This window comes from Mustela putorius, unplaced genomic scaffold (genome assembly GCF_011764305.1).
Source record: "Mustela putorius furo isolate JIRA1106 unplaced genomic scaffold, ASM1176430v1.1 tig00003845_pilon_pilon_pilon, whole genome shotgun sequence".
NCBI lineage: Eukaryota > Metazoa > Chordata > Mammalia > Carnivora > Mustelidae > Mustela > Mustela putorius.
Genome location: NW_025421998.1, coordinates 74,143,448 through 74,162,139, shown reverse-complemented (window position 1 = coordinate 74,162,139; position 18,692 = coordinate 74,143,448). Strand labels below are relative to the sequence as shown.

At 40.5% G+C, this 18,692-nt stretch overlaps 1 protein-coding gene across 10 annotated transcripts in view; it reads right to left on the bottom strand.

Annotated features, from left to right (window-relative positions):
- ST7 (suppression of tumorigenicity 7) overlaps positions 1-18,692 on the bottom strand; it is a 236,648-nt gene that overhangs the window by 13,480 nt on the left and 204,476 nt on the right. For 7 of the 10 annotated variants that reach the window (XM_045062905.1, XM_045062907.1, XM_045062906.1 and 4 more), the window contains one exon: positions 6,877-7,027. The exons of 2 other annotated variants lie outside the window; for them this stretch is intronic. In XM_045062905.1, coding sequence (XP_044918840.1) covers positions 6,877-7,027 — 151 coding nt within the window. Of the gene's footprint in view, positions 1-6,876; positions 7,028-18,692 lie in introns of those variants that run through there. One more of the 10 variants, XM_045062909.1, reaches the window with a different exon arrangement.

The window sequence follows — 18,692 nt, the reverse complement described above, 5'->3', positions numbered from 1 at the left end:
CACACACACACAGGTCTTCCTGCACTGTCCTCCCCAGTCCCCGAAGGCAACCTCCATGACTGTAGAGATGCTTACGATCCTCTTAAAATCTCTTTCTCGTGTCAGTTGTCATTTACATTGAGTTCATAAAATAAGATTAAGCTTTTTGGCTTCACTAAACAAAAGCAAATACAATTTCTGTTGGCAATTCTATCCTTTACCCACCCTGCTGCGCAGGGACCAGGGGGTGGGAGATAAGCAGTGGAGGGCTGGAGAGAGCAGGAAGAGGCACTTGCCAGCTTCACCTCCCACCTCCTGATCCCTGTCACTGAAAAGACATGCAACTGCTCCACAAGAACCTCACAGCTTTAGCTGAATGTCCAGAAATTTTGCAAGTGCAAGTAGGAACACACTGATTTGACAGTGCAAATGAGAATGGAAAAAAAGGCATCTATTTTATGAATTTTATCTATTTCATGAATGACTACAGATCTCCTAAAAATCTTTGTCTGGAAGAACATACATTTCAGAGGAATTAAAAATATACAATGTATTTGGTGAAAAAGAAAACAAAACAGCTGGGCTGCTCCATGTGAATGCATGGGACACTAGCAGTGTTTCTGCCTTTTTCTCTGGGTGCCATCACCTCCCTTACCTTGACTTCTGTTGCGCTGGTGAGGAAGGGGCAAAATGAAACCAGAGTCGGTTAATGACCACATGGAGCCCCGCAGTAAAGCCTGAGGCATTACACTGGCATCCTCTCTCCCTGACCAGATACATTTTCTAGGCTCCACACCTGTCAGTGCTGGGCTCCCTAGAGATCCTAAACTAACACTGGAGAAAAAGTCAAGAGAATGAAAACAGGGATAGAAGGACGGACACAGGAATAAACCAATTTCCGATTTTCCCAGCGATTTCTAATGACCTCTCAGCCTACCCACTAATAGCAAGGATAGAAGAAGATAATATCTGATATTTTGTCTATGTTGCCTTTTCAAAGTGGATCCCGGGGACCTGTGTTTAGACAGATTACTTGTAACAGCAAGAAGTGCATTTGAATCCCAGTGCCACATCATCAAACTGCGAGTGCCTTCCTCAGGCACCAGGGACAGAAGAGTGAGCTACACATTGTCCCTGCGTTGATGGGAGCTCACAGCCTATGGCAGGAAACAGATGGTCCAAGAATCCTGAAAATCTGTGTGAATGATCTCCCTGAGGTAGCACCCCTGTGCTGTGTATGTAACGGAGGAGCCGTGGAGGCGATAGCTAACAACGACCTGAACTTGACCAGCTGAAAACTAGATGACTGGATGGGTCATTAGTCTTTGTCCAGTCTCTTTGTCTTAAAAACGAGAATACTATAGACCCTGAGAACCTTAAAGAGACCACGTGTGGCAAAGGTGTCTAAACATGGGGACTGATGGCTCAATAAAAGTCAGTTTTCCCTCTATATTCCCTTTCTACTAAACCCGTAGTTCCGGCTCTCTCGATCAGGTCATATTCTTGCTTATAAGTAAAAATGCTGCTTATTTATAAATAACTAGAGGTGCAAACGACAGAATAGAAAATTATCATTAAAATACAAATTTTACAATTTCACCCTTGGCTCTAAAGTAGGTAACTGGCCATAAAGGCTATTTGATCTTCATGAGGTATTTGCACACAATCATATAAAATTCTCAAATCAAAAGCCCAAGGTACTGATCTGCACTCTTTCACTATTTGTGGTCTTGGGAAAGATCGCTTCCCTTTGGCTCATTGATGTACCATTCCAATTCTGAAGAGAAATTCTAGAGTTTCCAATGATGTACCATTCCAGTTCTGAAGAGAAATTCTAGAGTTTTACAGCAGATTCACTAACTTGTTGACAAGCCTCGACCCTCTAACACTGTTCCTACTTCCATGACAGTATTGCTTGGATGCACACTACACATTACATAGATGCGTGTGTTAAAATATGCATAGGTGAGCACACATGAACAGATGTATGCGTGTACACACACACACACACACACACACACACACATATTAACATTTCTCTCAAAGCATTTCAGAGTCCTATTCATCCTGTATCTCAAACATAATGCTTGGTACCAAGGAGGGACTCAATATGTGCTCACTGAATAAAGGAATATGTGAATTAATGCACAATCAGGAAGAGACAGAGTTTCCCCTTTAAAAACTCAAGTGGATCCAAATTATGGTGAGTCACCATGGCAGAACAAAGGGAAGGGACAAGCTGGCTCCACCAGGCAGAAGATGGGGAGGCGCTGCATGAGACCTGGAGACTGGCTTTTAGTGTAAGTTAGCTTCGACCGGGAAATTTAGCAGACCATTGCCCTCTCCCAAATTATAAAATTTAGCATTGGAACTACGGGGTGAGGGGTGGGGGAATCTCTCTTTAGCAGTGCAAAAGGTACCAGCCCTTTGGACGAAAGGTCTGGTTAGTGGAAATGCCCGAAGGACTACATCTTACAGCAAGGAACATTTACCATCAGGTTCAAAAAGAATAAATTAGAATCGGAATTTCATCCTATGCTCCAACAATGGGCCATTTTCTCCTCTCAAAGGAAATACTCTGTCTTAGTCCCCCCCCCAAAAAACACCACCTTCAAATCTTATACATTATTTAGTGAATTCTTTGGGGAAAAAATCTCCAAAAAGAAAATAAAGAGTCTTACTTGGTCAGGTGGAAAAAAATGGAAACAAAGAAAGGCTAAGTGATTTACTCCATGGCATACTTGTCTTCTGATATATAGAACTAGAAAATTAAACCTTGAAGTTCACAGCTGCAGTCAGCAGACTACCCTGCTTTATAAAATAAATACAGCCAAAACGAGCCTTGAAAAGATCGAGGTAGGAGGGAGAGAAGGCCACATCAGTATTTAATATAGGTAAAACAGAAGATGTGCCATTTAAAATAGAGTCCCACAAGGCGCAACGCTGTTGTAAATAGACCCAGTACAAATGAGATTGCTCATTTATATAGGTTTTGTATATTCAACTCATACTTGCAGTAATGTGCGTGTTTGTGTGTGTGTGTGTGAGGATAACCAGAACCTACAGTGTTTAAAATAAGTGTAATTCAGATAAGGTGGCAGCTGTATAACGAACTAAGGAATGTATTTTTAAATCTTCTAAGTTAAAACTTTTCCCCTTTCTTGATTATCTTGACTTTGAGGAACATGTTGTGCAATTTCAGAGGCTGGGACAGTGATGAATCAAACATTTTAGAAACCTTTGAAATGCTGATGTATTTGTGGTTGAGGACTCAGTTTTTTTTTTTTTTTTAACCACCATATGTTTCAAACCCAAACAATCTCTGCCATGCATCAGCTGGACTTTGGGGTTTTATCAAAAATGTGAATTATTTCAGCCTGATTGGTGGGAGACTCACTTAATTCCACAAGATGACTAACGCTCCAACATAATAAACTCATTAAAAAGCAAAGAAAAATATATCTATATCCCCACTCCTAAACCAACATTTTTGATCTCCAAAAGATCAATTAACTAAAAGAATATTAATTTTTAACATAGGAACTGGTGAAATTAGGTACTGTTACCTTCCTCTCTGAATTTCCTTTCTAATGAAAAGGGGAAGTTGGAAGGGAGTTGGGGAATGGTCTTAAATTTCAGAAAGAATAAAAAAAAATAATAAAGGACAAAACCTAAACTAGGAGGCTGGCAATGTCAAAAGGCGCCACCACGTGGTACACTGGAGGAAGTGCAGTCTGTTGCGCTCAGGCACAGGCTGTCAGGGCACCTCTGAAGGGAGAAGGCACCCTTCACCCACTGTAGCTATCTCAACGAAACCGCCTTGAAGCCGGACAATCTGGGGTGGGGCAATGGCATTCAGTGTCATCAGCGATTCACAGTGTTCAAAAGCCAGGTAAGTTAAGTCAATACCACTTCAATAGCCAAGTCAGAATTGTAATCCAAGTCTTCTGATTTAAAATCCAAACTCTGATGCCTCCATTCAACTTAGAATGGAAACAGGTCTAGAAGTGATGTCAAAAGATTGCACGTGACTGTTTGAAGTTTGAGTGGTAATTCTTCTAAATTGCATGAGAGATTTATAGCTTTGTTTTAAAAAGTTACAAAACTTTGTACTGAAACATCATTTATATATATATATATACACACACATATACATTTATGCATATATACACATACATATTTGTGCTTGTAGAAAACTACGTATGCTTGTTGAGAAAATTTGAAAAATACAAACATGAGGGAAAAAAATCTCTTAAGATCTACTTAAAGATGTATTTATTTCCAGTCTTTCCTTTGTTTATATGTAGAATTTACTTATTTTTTATAAAATGGCCCATTTTGTATTTAAAATGTTTAAGTCAACATTCACCATCAAAAATATAATTTTAGAAAGATTATCTTTCTAAACACTATAAAGAGGAATAAGTACACCCGAGCCTATGAGTAGTAGTATAAATTGAAGGCTTCCAAACAAATGTTTTAGAGATAACCGATCTTCTTATGCTTAATCTATTCAGGAAAGGTCAAAATAGCTGGTATTATAGAAAAGAAGAGGCAAGAGAAAGTGAACTAGAGTTTACAACTTGGCTCTACCAACAGTGGTGGCAAAACTTGCAACCAGGTGCTTGTCTCAATGACCCTTCCTCTCCTAAACAACAGAGGCGGCCACCTCTCTCCTGCCTAACTCAGAACATTGTCAGGAAGAGTACATGGAATGACAGACACACAAACCCTCCATATATTACCCCCTTATACATGCACTCTCCAAGGTGCTTGGTGCTTAATGAGCATTCTCACAGTTCCTGTCCAGAATTGAGGTACAGCACCTTGGGGTGGTTTCTGTTTATCTATAAGGATCAAATGCAGAATTTCCCTTTCCTTGAGGTCCCTGACTGCCTTGCTATACTGGTTTATGTCTAAAAATTCACCCCCTCTCTTCATTATAAAGAGTATTCTGCCCATCTAATCTGAGGTAATTAATTATATCCCCCCAACATCACCACGCTGCTAGATGAACGAGCTCACGATGTCACTTCACATTTGTCCAAATCCCATGGTCCTTCCCAGTTGGTCCAGGGCATCCCCCCACCCCCGCCACTAATATCTAATTATATGGGTAACTAATTTCCAAACAAAATTTCTAGTTATTATTCCTCATGGAATTTTTTTTTATGGTTATGCCATTCCTAACACCGTGTCTCTATCACTTCTTGCTTCCCCGTTTTGTTCCTTTCCATATAACTGTAACTTTCTTATCAATCAGATCCAGCCGATTGATGACAAAAGCTTCTTTTGTTAGGTTTTTAAAATGCTAATCTATAAATATGTCTTTATTTGGTGAGCCAATCTATCCATGTAATTTTTTTCCTACAACTAAACCTAGGTGAGGCCTCTCATGCTCAATCTTGCTGGGCTTCGATCTTTTTCTTGTGTTTAAATAAAAATCCTTTTGTCTTTCTTGGGTAGAACACCTTAAATGCAACAAAGTCAGTGGGGGGACTTTACACATGCCCACACATGCCCTGAGTACAATGTGGGCACCGGGAGTAGCTTATTACACATAATGGCGTGGGAGTGGAAGCATCAACTAAGTTAACACCCCTCAAATTATAAATAGTAAATTATTTAAGTAAACTCATTAGAAATTCTCTAAAGAAATAGTTTCAAAACTAAACAAAAAGCTTTCAATCAACTTGAGTCCCATCTCTCTCAACTTACTTTTACCCCATTCCATTTGGCTGCCCCCCCAACTTCCTGCATCCATTTGGATTCCTGCTGGGTTTGGGAAGGGCAGGAAAAGGGAAGAGCAGAAGATTATCAAAATGAAAATGGAAGCAGCAAAGATAAACACAGTGACAGGGATTAAAAAGACATTCCTTTGTGAGGTTGATCAGAGGAGGGGTGAACTAAGAAAAAATTATCAGAAGACTAATAGTTGTTTTGTTTCTCTGTGAGAAGGGGAAAAAACACCCACACTACATGTTGTACTTGTTTTGCTTAACTAATGACAGTGTGTCAATGCACATATTGTCCAATAATCTGTCATCTTGGGCCTTTCCCCTCAATTTACATTCTTCTAAGCAGTCCCACCACTTAGCACAGTGTCCTTGCTTATGACACTGTCCTAGTTCTTCAGGGCTTGGTTCAAATCTCCTATGATCCATAAGGTTACCCGTGACTGCAGCACCTCACTGACCTTTCCCTTCTGAAAAATCACTGAGCAGCTGTGTCATGCTGGCTACTCCTCCCAACTAGACGAGATACTTCTCCAGGACAGAGAGCATATCTCACCTGAAACTGAAGTCTTTTCTCCTTACACAGAACAACAGTACCTTGCACATGCTCAGACTGATTATCCCTACAGCTATCGAGTAGGCATTATCCATTAATACATGAATGCTACAGCTGCCACCAAACACTAGGGTCCTGTGGTCACTGCTCTTATTCTCAAGGAAAACTGCTGCTCATTTGTTTGGCCAACCTAGTTCCAGTGGAGGATAACTGTGGCTCATCAGCCAATCCTCCCAGAAAGGCCACCCAGAAGTGGTTGGCCAAACCCCCTGCCAAAGATTCCCATGAAGCTGAGGGGATGCTCAGGTCTCCAAAGAGGGTTTTCCAGTTCTCCTCTGCCAGAACAGTCCAGATTCATACCGTCCACTGTATAACCTTCCTTTTTTGAGGTACAGAGATGGCATCGTCACAGTAACAATTACTACCATTGGGGAACTGAAGAATCTCAGTAATAAACCATCATCTCTCAGTGATGGAATATTGCAGGGAAGTAGAGCTATAGATATGCAAATCATCATTATTCATCATGAACACTCAGTATAAAAACAGTTTTAGCATCTTTTCATGCTCTTAAAAAAAAAGTTTCAAAGAAAGAAAATTACTTACTGCCTTCCCACGTACAATGCAAAAGATTCAAAGCCCCTTCCACCCTCTTCCAGTGTGCCAGATGAAAGAACGCATATGCTATTGCTTCACTGTCCCCTCGCTTCAGGATATGTTCTGGGGGGAGGATTAAGCTTTTCATTTCTAGTAGGTACTGAAATAAAAAAGGCAGGAGACAGACGCATTAAAACACAGTAATTTGGAATTCAATATTGAGAATAGAGAGGCTGATTTCCCTAAAGCCACCACTCATTAGCATTTCATCAAACCTGCAACCTTGTTAGTATGTTTGAAGGCAATTACTAAAATATCCAGCAACCCAAAGTTTGCTAACAGATAGTTAGGCTTGAACTAGGTTTCCTAAGGTGATGATCAGAGGCTTTCAGAGTTAGATACTTTAGTCAATGAAACATATAGACTCAAACAGCAAAACGGAAAATTAGAAGACACACAGTAAGTTGGTGTAATTTTGTAGCCAGAAACGAAAATACATAAAATGAACACGTGAAGGTTAAGAAGTCATAGGACTAAACCCACTATACTAGAGAGACTTGAGACTCACTATTTTTTTCTATACAGATGTACCAAGAAGGACCTAGTCCAGTAAAAAAAGCCACCCCTAGCTGTTCAGATGTTGGAGGAAGGAGGCATGGCAGCCTGAGGACAGGAAGATCCTGGGGGGGGGGTAGTACAGACCCCAAACTATACTGTTTTTTAAGATTCTTTCCCAAAGACTGAAGGATCCTCAGCTTATGACTCTTCATTCCTATCTTCTACAAAGGAGATGGGAGCACAGGGCCAGAATGGATTCTTTAGTGTTTACTACAGAATAGAAAGGGAAGCAAATTTAGGGTGGTATTTTATATTTGCAAATGTTAACTTCTTTTTGCTTTCTGGCTTCTCCCTGGGTGTCATTCACTCTTCACCCACACATCCATATACACCATCACCACCAACCACCATCACGAAAACCCATGCATCTCCTTTAAAATGGAGATTAGCAGATGATAGAGGGATGTGTTTAAGGAAAATGGGACAAATACGGCAGAAGGAAGTGATATGAGATGATTAATAATTGTGATGTCAGAAACAACTGCCTGAAGATTTACCTATCAGTAGAATCGACGAGGGAGGAAGAAGAATGGACGACTCCTGCTTTACCAAATGGAGATCATGGTACACCTCTCAGTGTTCTGTTATCGCACTGTAGATTTATGTGTTTTGGGCACTATGAGTGCAGTTGCCTTTAAGCTTCCTCTCCTGTTGACACACCTGTTCTCAGGATACACACACCTGGCAGGAACCAGGAGGACACACTCTGGCCTCTTGGTTTAGCGAATGAAACTTTCTTCACTCTGGCTCTGTTATTTGAAAAAAATCTCTGAGCCCCAGGGCTCAAAAAAGTAAGAGAGCCCATCCAGAGTGCAGCAGAGAAGAGTGATACAGTCATCACCCTTGCCGGGGAGGGGTTGGGAGGGTGGGAACAGAGGGCCCTCCTTAGAGAGAAAGACCTCCATGGGAAGAAGGCCTCTTTCCAGGCTGTTCCATGAAAGCTGTTGATTACTTTGATGGAAACTCCTCAAGTATGAGTTCCAAAAGATCTTTTTGTTCATATGCCTTTTCGAATTCTACAGGTCACTGCCTTCCTCCTCCTCGTTTCAGAACAGTGCAGAACAAAAGTCTTTTGGGAAAAATTATAATTTTGAGTTACCTAGTAATCTAACCAGCACCCCATTCATAATGAATAGCAACTATAATATAAATATAAGGGAGAGTTTTATGTTCAGAGATATTTGACTATCCTCTTATGATCTTGTTACCTTAATTGAAGCTATTATACCATGTTGCCACCACCCATGATGATCTTAAAAGACTCCAAGGCAATGAGTCATGGGAAAGACATATACCCTGTAAGTGCTATAAATTGTATTAATTGTTCCAGAGTAAGAGAAGAAAGATCATTTGGTTACTCTTAATAATCATCAGGAGAACAAAGGAAAGGGAAATTTTCTAGCCTAATAAGAGCCCTAGAGTAAGACTTTATTTTTGAGTTTCTAACAATGATTTATAGCTATGCTGCCTATCAAATAGTCAATTTTTAAAGAAAGAACATGCTGTATAAACTCTGAAACAACTAAACATGAAAACCATTAGTGTGTATGTATCCCAGGATATAGAGACTTCTTCAAGTCCCTGAGAATAAGATGGTGGCTGAAAGAAAAGTATAAACTACCATTCCTTTTATCTCTATGACTAGGAAAGTCTTTCGAAGTCATTTCATTAAGCATCTGTAAAATAACTCTTCTCTTGGCTAAGGAACCTTCAGGAATAGCGGCCCCGAGAAGAAGTGGGAAGGTCCACATTTGTGGATAGACTTGAAACAGAGGGGGTGGGGCAGAGAAAATGTGGGGGGGGGGGTAGAAAATTACTTATTTTATAATTGTAATAGACTAGAAATAATAGATCTGCATTATCCAATATGGTAGCCTCTACTGCATGTGACTATTTGAATTAAAATCAATTAAAATCAAATAAAATGGGCACCTGGGTGGCTCAGTGGATTAAGCCTCTGCCTTTGGCTCGGGTCATGGTCTCAGGTTCCTTGGATCGAGCCCCGCATCGGGCTCTCTGCTCTGCATTGAAAATGCTTCCCCCTCTCTCTGCCTGCCTCTCTGCCTACTTGTGATCTCTCTCTGTCAAACAAATAAATAAAACAAAAAAGAAATCAAATAAAATAAAAGATTCAGCTTCTCAGTCAACTCCTCAAGTGAGGCATGTAGTTAACGACTACTATACCGGACAATGCAGAAACATTTCTGTTATCACAAAACATTCTATCACAAAAGCATTGCTGTAGACAATGTCAGTTTCCAATATTCAAGTAACTAAAATAATTATTTTATTTTATTTTTTAAGATTTTATTTATTTGACACACAGAGATCACAAGTAGGCAGAGAGGCAGGCAGAGAGAGAGGGGGAAGCAGGCTCCCTCCTAAGCAGAGCGCCCGACTCAACTTGGGGCTTGATCCCAAGACCCTGAGATCATGATCTGAGCTGAAGGCAGAGGCTTAACCCACTGAGCCACCCAAGCGCCCCACTAAAATAATTTTTAACATGAAAAAATTTTATAGACACCCAAGATAGGGATTTTAAGTGTAGTATTGATTGAAAACACGTAATATGGCAAAAACCTACAATGAATGTAGGTTTAAAAGCGTTGCTGGCCACCAGGGCATCTAGATATACTTGGAATATAGTACACATGTGTGTGAAACGGATGGTTTACTCAGCTTGCAGGCTCAATATGCTGCATATGGCCTCAAGGACATCATCGTCCACAGCCCTAAAATCAGGCCATGAGGTAATACTCTGCTTTTCCTCTAAGATGCCTCTGATCTTTGTGTATGTGTACCTTTCATACATTGCCTTATATTAGTTATTTGTGTGTCTTTTCCCAAAGCTGAATCGTAAGATCCTCAAGAGCGTGAATCTCACTTCCTAAGACATGTCTCAGAATGAGCATCCTTGCTCTAATCAGCCTCATGATGCTAACCAGACCAACCCACCAAGGTCACTCATTACCTTCTTACTGAATCTGCTTGATGGCAGAAATGGGTTATGCCTATAAAGGGGATTTATGCTCCGGTATAGTTCCAAACAAAATGTTGGCTCTAACCAGATGATGAAGGCTAATAAAACAATGTGTTATGTTTTTGGCCAGGCTTAAAAATGGCTGGCAAGATCAGTTCTCAACATGTGCAATGTCTAAATTAGAAAGGCATGGAACAACATTTCACATCTTACTTGTCAAGAGAAAAATAAATGGAAGAGGGCAGATCCCTATCCACAAGTATGCAGAAATCAATTAGAATAACTGTAGCTCGCAAATCAGAGAACACTCTCTGCCTGTCTGTAATAATTATTTGGCTTCTATTAACTAAGCTAGCATTCCGTGCTATCTTGCCTGCTACCCTGCCTCTAACTTCCTTCCAGAATCTCAAATCACATTGATCTTGATGTACGGCCTCCAAAAGGTTTCAGAAACAACTTTCAAAATCTATTCGTCAGAATCTAGATCCTTATGTCCATAGGAACATACAGAGCCAGAACACAGAAAGAGGAGCAGAGCAGTGCCTTCTCATGGACGTATTTAAGCAGAGGCTTGTCACCTGTCAGGAGACAGCTGGCCCATTAGCAAATACCCCAGGTGACAGTGCTCTTCTGTTAAAGTGTTAAAATTCTCTAATAATCTGAGTGAAAATGATCCCAAAGGTACCCTTCACATAGACATTAATGTCCAGGAATTAATTCATACCCCTATTTTCAGATTTTTAAATACCAACAATAGAAGTCATATGAAAATCATTAGAAAAAAACATGGGAACAAACAAAATGAGCAAATACAAGTTAATTTCAGCACATTTAGCTAAATCTAGGTAAATTCAATACATTTAGGTAAATTTTAGCACATTAGACAATGGCTATCAGGTTCCTTCCAATAAATCAGGTAGTGGAAGAATATTAGCATGAGAAAATGTTCATGTCATATTACTAAATGAAGAAAAAGATGAGTGTACCATACAGACTATGATTTGGGTAATTAAAAAAATATATATAGGCATTAATACATTGGAAAGTCAGAGATTGAATGTTAAAGGTTAAATATTTGATTTTATGAGAGATTAATTTCTTTTGTGCTTTTTTGGGTACTTTCTAAGTTTTCTGTAAGTCATTTCTATTTCTCTGTGTATATGTACATATGTGCTTGTGTGTGTGTATGTATATGTAATACAAACCTATTTTCTAGACCCAACAAAAACATAAAAAAAAAAAAAACCATACAAATGAAAGAAAAAGATAACCAGAGACAACAATTTTTATATGGCTTTTATATGGTTGTATATATACAACTGGGTATGATGAAAGAGGCTGAAATCCCAGAATGGATACTTTAAAAATAAAGTAAAGGCTTCAGAGAATAAAATTAGTTCTATTTGGAAGACAAGGTATGTATTTTGAGTCTCAATGTTGCCTACTCCCTGTACTCAGTAAGGCACACGATGGAACAGGACAAAAATACCCCACGTAAGCATAGTTCTCTGGAGGAGCGCTGCGATGGGGACTGAAGTACACGGTACCATGGCCCCTGCCTCCCCCGTCCTAACACACCCTCTGCCATTTTGACCCACTGTCTGAACCCAAGCCCTACTGTTCCCCTCTTGAGTCCTGGACAAAGTTAACTTCTTTCAACCTCAGCCTGCTCATCCGTTAGAATATTAAGAATACACATCTTGCCAATTTTAACTACTGAAGACTATGTATTCACAAAGTACCTGGCACATACATGTCCACGAAATAGTAGCTATTTTTACTAACAAAAAAATGAAGTGTTCATATTACTGTGGAAGTTGTATTTTCTGGGTATGTATGTCCCACAAATAACTGAATCTGTTTTTAGGTAAAATCCTTCAGCAATTTTACAGTACAGTCAGATAGGTTGAAAAGAACCAGCTACTGAGGAGTCACTAACCAATCTGGAAATAAACACAATGCAAAGCTGAACTGCCAAACCACACCCAGTGATCAGGAACCAGGAACCCCCGGAACTCAGGGGGCCTCCGTCCAAGGGAAGTGCTGCTTGCCGCTCACTCATCTATTCATCAGTTACTGTGCTTCATTCAAAAACACCGGAGTGTCCACAGTGCATCCCAAGGAAGGATTGGGGAGCAATCACAGTGTACTGTAATGAAACACCCATGGCAGCACCCACAGTTTACCTCAAGGACTCGTCAAGGGCAAGGATATGAATCAATCAGGTCTCTATCCTGATGATCCCTAATCTTAGTAGGGGTGTGTGTGTATAAAATCCAACATGATGACTGCCTTAGTAAAAGGTGTATACAGCTTACCCTTGAACGATGTAGGCATGAATGGTGTGCATCCACTTACATGCAGATTTTTTTCAAGATTTATTTATTTGAGAGAGGGAGAGAAACATGAGCAAGAGGGGCAGACGGAGAGGGAAAATGCATATCAAGCAGACTCCACGCTGAGCACAGAGATGGACAGAGACCAACATGGAGCTCGATCTCATGACCCTGAGATCAGGACCTGATCTGAAACCAAGAATTGGATGCTCAAATAACTGCACCACCCAAGCTCCCGGCAGATTTTTTTTTTTCAATAAATGCAGTACAGTATTAAAATGTATCTTTTCTTACAATTTTTTAAACATTCTTTTCTCTAGCTTACTTCATTTTGAGAATATAGTATATAATATATATAACATACAAAATATGTATTATTCAACTTTATGTTATCGGTAAGGCTTTCGGCTAACAGTAGTAGGCTATTAGTAGTAATGTTTTTAGGGAGTCAAAAGTTATAATGGGGTTTTTCAACTGCGTTGAAAAGTTATAATGGGGTTTTCAATCCCTGCATTATTCATGGGTCAACTTGACTTAGTACTAAGGAGGCAAATGAGGGGTACTATCTTGAAGAAGGTTTCGCAGAAAAAGTATGAGTCAGTCTTATTAATTCAGTTAGTTTACCCACAAAGATGAGGGGAGGCAAAAAGCCGCTGCAAGGCTGGGCAGTGGCAGCAAAACATCAAAGGGCATAATCTGCTTATGATCTTGAGGTGCTTAGGTACCAACATGATAGGCAATCCCAGCACTGACCAAGCACTAATGGGTGTCAAGTACTCGCTCAGGCACTCCTTCCAACAACTTTGTCAGGGAATCAGACTCGTATTTTGCAGATGGAAAAAAATGAAGGCTTTGGGAAGTTAAGTCGCTTGACCAGAGTTGCACAAATGGTATGTGCCATAAACTGCACTGGAACTCAGGTTTTATGCTACTCTCCAAGGGAAAGCAGGAAAAGGAAACTGTAAAACATCTTCCATCCTATGCTCCAGAGTCTGATCTCCACTCTGAGTTATTCTACAGTTTTCAAACTTTGAGAAACAGAAAAAATTTCTTCAAAAGAAAAAGAGCAACTTAAAACAGAATACATGAAATTGATGTAAAACAAAGCTGGTGAAGGACCCTAGAGGAGATACCCAAGAGAGGTCTAAGGTATTCTTAGGGCTCCTAGGAAGATGGTTTGAAATCTGCTATAACAGGCAGCTAAGAAGCGAGTTGGCACCACTGGTGGTTCTGAAAGAAATGTACAAGTCAAGTGGATGAGATACTGAAATTAACAAAGTCTTAGAAAGCTTCTGTCATGGTCTGGGTGAGGGCTGATTAAACTGAAGAGGACTTCTCCAGGATTTGGTGCCTGGCTGAATCTGATGGCAAGAAAAGGCATTAAGGGGGACTGTGAAATTTCTAGTTTAGGAAACTAGAATAATGTGAGATAGTTAGCTAAGATAAGACACCAGAGGACAGCTGAAGTGCTTGGATGGAAGGCCCGAAAGCAGCTGGGTGTGCAAATCTAGAGCCCAGAAGAGAAGCTGGACACAGGGATTTGGATGTGCAGGGAGAGGAGGAAGCCAGAGCAGTGGAGCACAGGACATCTCCCAGGAGAGCTTCAAGCAAGAAGGGGGTGGGTAATGAATGATACTCCCGGAGAACCAACCAGACGGATGGACAGGGGAGGAAACAATGTAGAAGGAGAGTGCCCAGAAATGCAGGAGTGACCCAGAGAGCAGGGAGTTCGGAGCCAAGATGGCCCTGAGGTAGAAAAAATGGTCAGTGGGACAGAGGGCTTAAGAAGAGATGAAATAGGATGGTGTTTGACAAGAGGCCAAAGGATCTGGTGACCAAGGTAGGGCGGCCATGATGGCAGTGGCCTTGATAGGAGCAGCTATAGTGCTTTTTGTTAAAGAAAAAGACCTTTTAGAAACTATCTGTTCCTGAGAAATGTGGCTAAAATCTGGTTTCTGCTCGCTTTCCGCTGGGTCATATTTCCACAATACATTCTCCTTACTCTAATCCAAAAAAGCTTTGGAACAAAATATGACTCAATTCAAAGAAATTAATATTGAAATAATATTTCTGAAATGTACCATTGATATACAATATCACAGACAATCTGCCAGAGGATTTTAAGTTTCTGCTTCCACGCTTCAAGCATTTTTAAATGCTGAAACCCACTACACGTTTTGTTTCCTAAATTGGATTAAAAAGCAATTTTATACTCTGTCAATCAGCTCTACCAAGACATAAAGGGAGGGCTGCATTAGTGTTTGCATGAAATAGAATTTCCATCACCCTAACAAGGTCCTGTGGATACTCCATTAGCATATACAATTACCAGGATGTTTTCCCCCATAAGCCTCTTAAAATTCCCATGAAATAAGAGTTTCTAGATTAACATTAGATGAGCTTTTAAAAAAAAAAAAAAGCGTAAATTTTTATTGGGAATGCATTTCTGTCATAACATTTTTTATTCTTTCCTCTCTATTTCCTCATGACTTTCCATACTCCGAGACTTAGAATTTAAAAACTACCTATCTCTTAGGCTGGATTCTCATGTCATTCCTGCATCAAGTCCAGGCTATCCAGCTGGTAAAAAGAGCTTCAGGAGCATAGCAAGCGCCCTTCCCCCAGCACACTCAGGGGCTGCCCACTGTACCCCACTGTTTGGCTGGGAGGAAGAGCCCCTGGCTTACTAGTGCCAGTATTTTAGGCAAAATGAAGATGAAAGCTTTCCACACATTGCTGCTGGTGATTTTCCCCCCTCAATGTCACCACCCACAGCACTCAGACATCTCAAGCCCTCGGGACTCCCTCAGTCCCCAGGGGCTCCGCAGAATGGGTATGGAGCCTCCAGTTCTATGGGTGGGACCACACAAGCTTGGAGTTCACCTGCAGAGGTAGTGACTGGTCATAGGCTTCTATTCTTTTCTCAACTGTGTGCACAGGTGTCTTGGGGTTGCTGGGTTACTTGCTTTCTCATCCCAGTTTCAATCATAGTGGGTCTACTTTTACTTGCTTTGTTCACTAAAGCTTCATATAAGATTGTATGAGGAGGGAAAAAATGTTTATTGCTTTAAAAAAATCATTATTAGTTACTTGTCATTATTGTTTTGGTGGCAAAGAGCAGGGAGGTGAAAAAAAAAAGGTTGGTAATGAGTAACTCTTAATCAGCCAAAAGTTACAAACTGGGAATTCTGGAAGACAACAGCCATAGCCAGAGCGTGCTAGAGCCTCCCCTCATATCTGTAGGCCTAAAGGGACCCTGTGAGGACTCAAGGTCAGAGGCAATGCAGGGCCACTGTTACACTCTCTAGTTGTCCCTCTTCACACTAAGTTGTTTCAGAAGTACTTCTTAATGCATTTCTCTAGGCAGTGTCTGCTGTAGCCCAGGCAACAAGTATAGAAATAGAGCTGAAAGTACCAGCGAAAAGATGATGAAGGCCCAACACATGTCCAGTACCTACTATGTATGGATAAGTTACACAATATAATTACATTTACTTATCCTCAGACCTATGAAGCCTTTATTTTTATACCCATTTTATCAAAAAGGAAACAGGCAAGGAGCTAATCAACTCTCCCTTCCCATGGTTATCTTTGGCCCGTGGACAAGAAGTAGTGAGAGTCCTTGTTTCAAATACTTCTGGACCCTGTTAATGACACCTCACAGGTCTGCCTACCTTAGGACACGATGTTTTGCTCTATCTTTACGTTAATATGTTTTCCCGGTAAGAATAGGAAGTCTACATAATGGCCTGATGATTCAGAAAAGAATAAACACACATGGCTAACAATGTTCTACCTTACTAGCAGTAGCAAAGGAACACAAACTCAAGAATAGAATTCCATTTGTACCCAATAAAATCATAATTTTTAAAAATTTTCCTTCTTTCCTTTTTCTATTTTAAACAGACTGCTCAATACTGGTGAGGGTGTAAGAAAATGGAAAAGAAGGAGTTACCTGCTGATGGTATAATCTACTACAATCTTTTTTTGGTAAGCATCTGGCAATAAACATTAAAAGCCCTGAAGTACTTCTGTATGATATTCAGTAATTCTCATTGTGTATATCTATCCTAAGAAAATAACATAAAGACCAAAATATCTTTATGCCCAAAAAGTTTGCTATTAGAGTTGACCACCTGATGTCTATAATAGAGGACACAAGAATTCAATCGTTCTCTTCAATAAATAATGTGAAGAAAACTGAATTCCAAATGCACAAGTATGAAACTGGACTTTTATCTTAAACAACACACAAAAATCAACTCAAAATGCATTAAAGATTTATTTTTTTTAAAGATTTTATTTATTTATTTGACAAACAGAGATCAAAGTAGGCAGAGAGGCAGGCGGGGGAGGGCGGGGGGAAGCAGGCTTCCTGCTCAGCAGAGAGCCCGATGTGAGGCTCAATCCCAGGACCCTGAGATCATGACCTGAGCTGAAGGCAGAGGCTTTAACCCACTGAGCCACCCAGGTGCCCCTGCATTAAAGATTTAAATGTAAGACCCAAAACTACAGGGGCATCTGGGTGGCTCAGTGGGTTAAAGCCTCTGCCTTCGGCTCAGGTCATGATCTCAGGGTCCTGGGACCGAGCCCCGCATCGGACTCTCTGCTCAGCAGGGAGCCTGCTTTCCTTCCTCTTTCTCTGCCTGCCTCTCTGCCTACTTGTGATCTCTGTCTATCAAATAAATAAATAAAATCTTTTTTTTTTTAAAGACCCAAAACTATAAAACCCCTAGAAGAAGGGAGATGCCTTATAATATTGGTCTTGGCAATGATTTCTTGGATAGAACACCAAAAGAATAGGTAACAGAAGTAAAATTAGATAAGTGGGCCTCTATCAAAACAAAGAGCCACTGTACAGCATAGAAAACCAACAACAGAGTGAAACAGCAACCTATGGAATGGGAGAAAATATTTGCAAACTATACACTTGATAAGGGGTTAACATCCAAGATACATAGGAAATGCCTACAATTCAAATAGCAAATAAACAAAATCAATAGCCATTTCTCCAAAGGAGACATACAGATGGCCGACAGGTACATGAAAAGATGTTCAGCAGTGCCTGGGTGACTCAGTCAGTTAAGCATCCGATTCTTGATTTCAGCTCACATCATGATCTCAGGGTCAGGAGATGGAGCCGCACCCATCAGGCTCCCCACTAGGCATGGAGCCTGTTTAAGATTTTCCCTCTCTCCCTCCCCCAACTCACTCACTCACTCTCTCTCTCTCTAAAAAACAAAACAAAACAAAACAAAAACTCAATATCACAAATTATCAGGGAAGTATAAATCAAAACCACAATGAGCTATCATCTCATACAAGTTAGGATGTGTGAAGCCATTGTCAAAAAAAAAAAAAAAAAGAAGAAGAAGACTATGACAAGTGTTAGTGAGAAATTGGAAAAACTGGAACCCTTGTGCACTGTTAGTGGGAATGCAAATTGGTGCAGCCGCTGTGGAAAACAGTATGGAAGTTCCTCAAAAAATTAAAATAGTGGGGTGCCTGGCTGACCCAGTTGTTTGGGTGACTCAGGTCATGATCCCAGAGTCCTGGGATCGAGTCCAACATCAGGCTCTCTGCTCAGCAAGGAGCCTGCTTCTCCCTTCCCCTCTGCCTGCTGCTCCCTAAGCTTGTGCTCTCTCCCTCCCTGTCAAATAAATAAATCAAGTCTAAAAAAATAAAAATTAAAATTGTATTGCCATATGACCCAGCAAAGCCATCGTGGCATTCATCCAAAAGAAATGAAAACAGGATCTTTTTTTTTTTTTAAAGATTTTATTTATTTATTTGACAGAGATCACAAGTAGGCAGAAAGGCAGGCAGAAAGAGAGAGGAAGCAGGCTTCCTGCTGAGCAGAGAGCCTGATACGGGGCTCGATCCCAGAACCC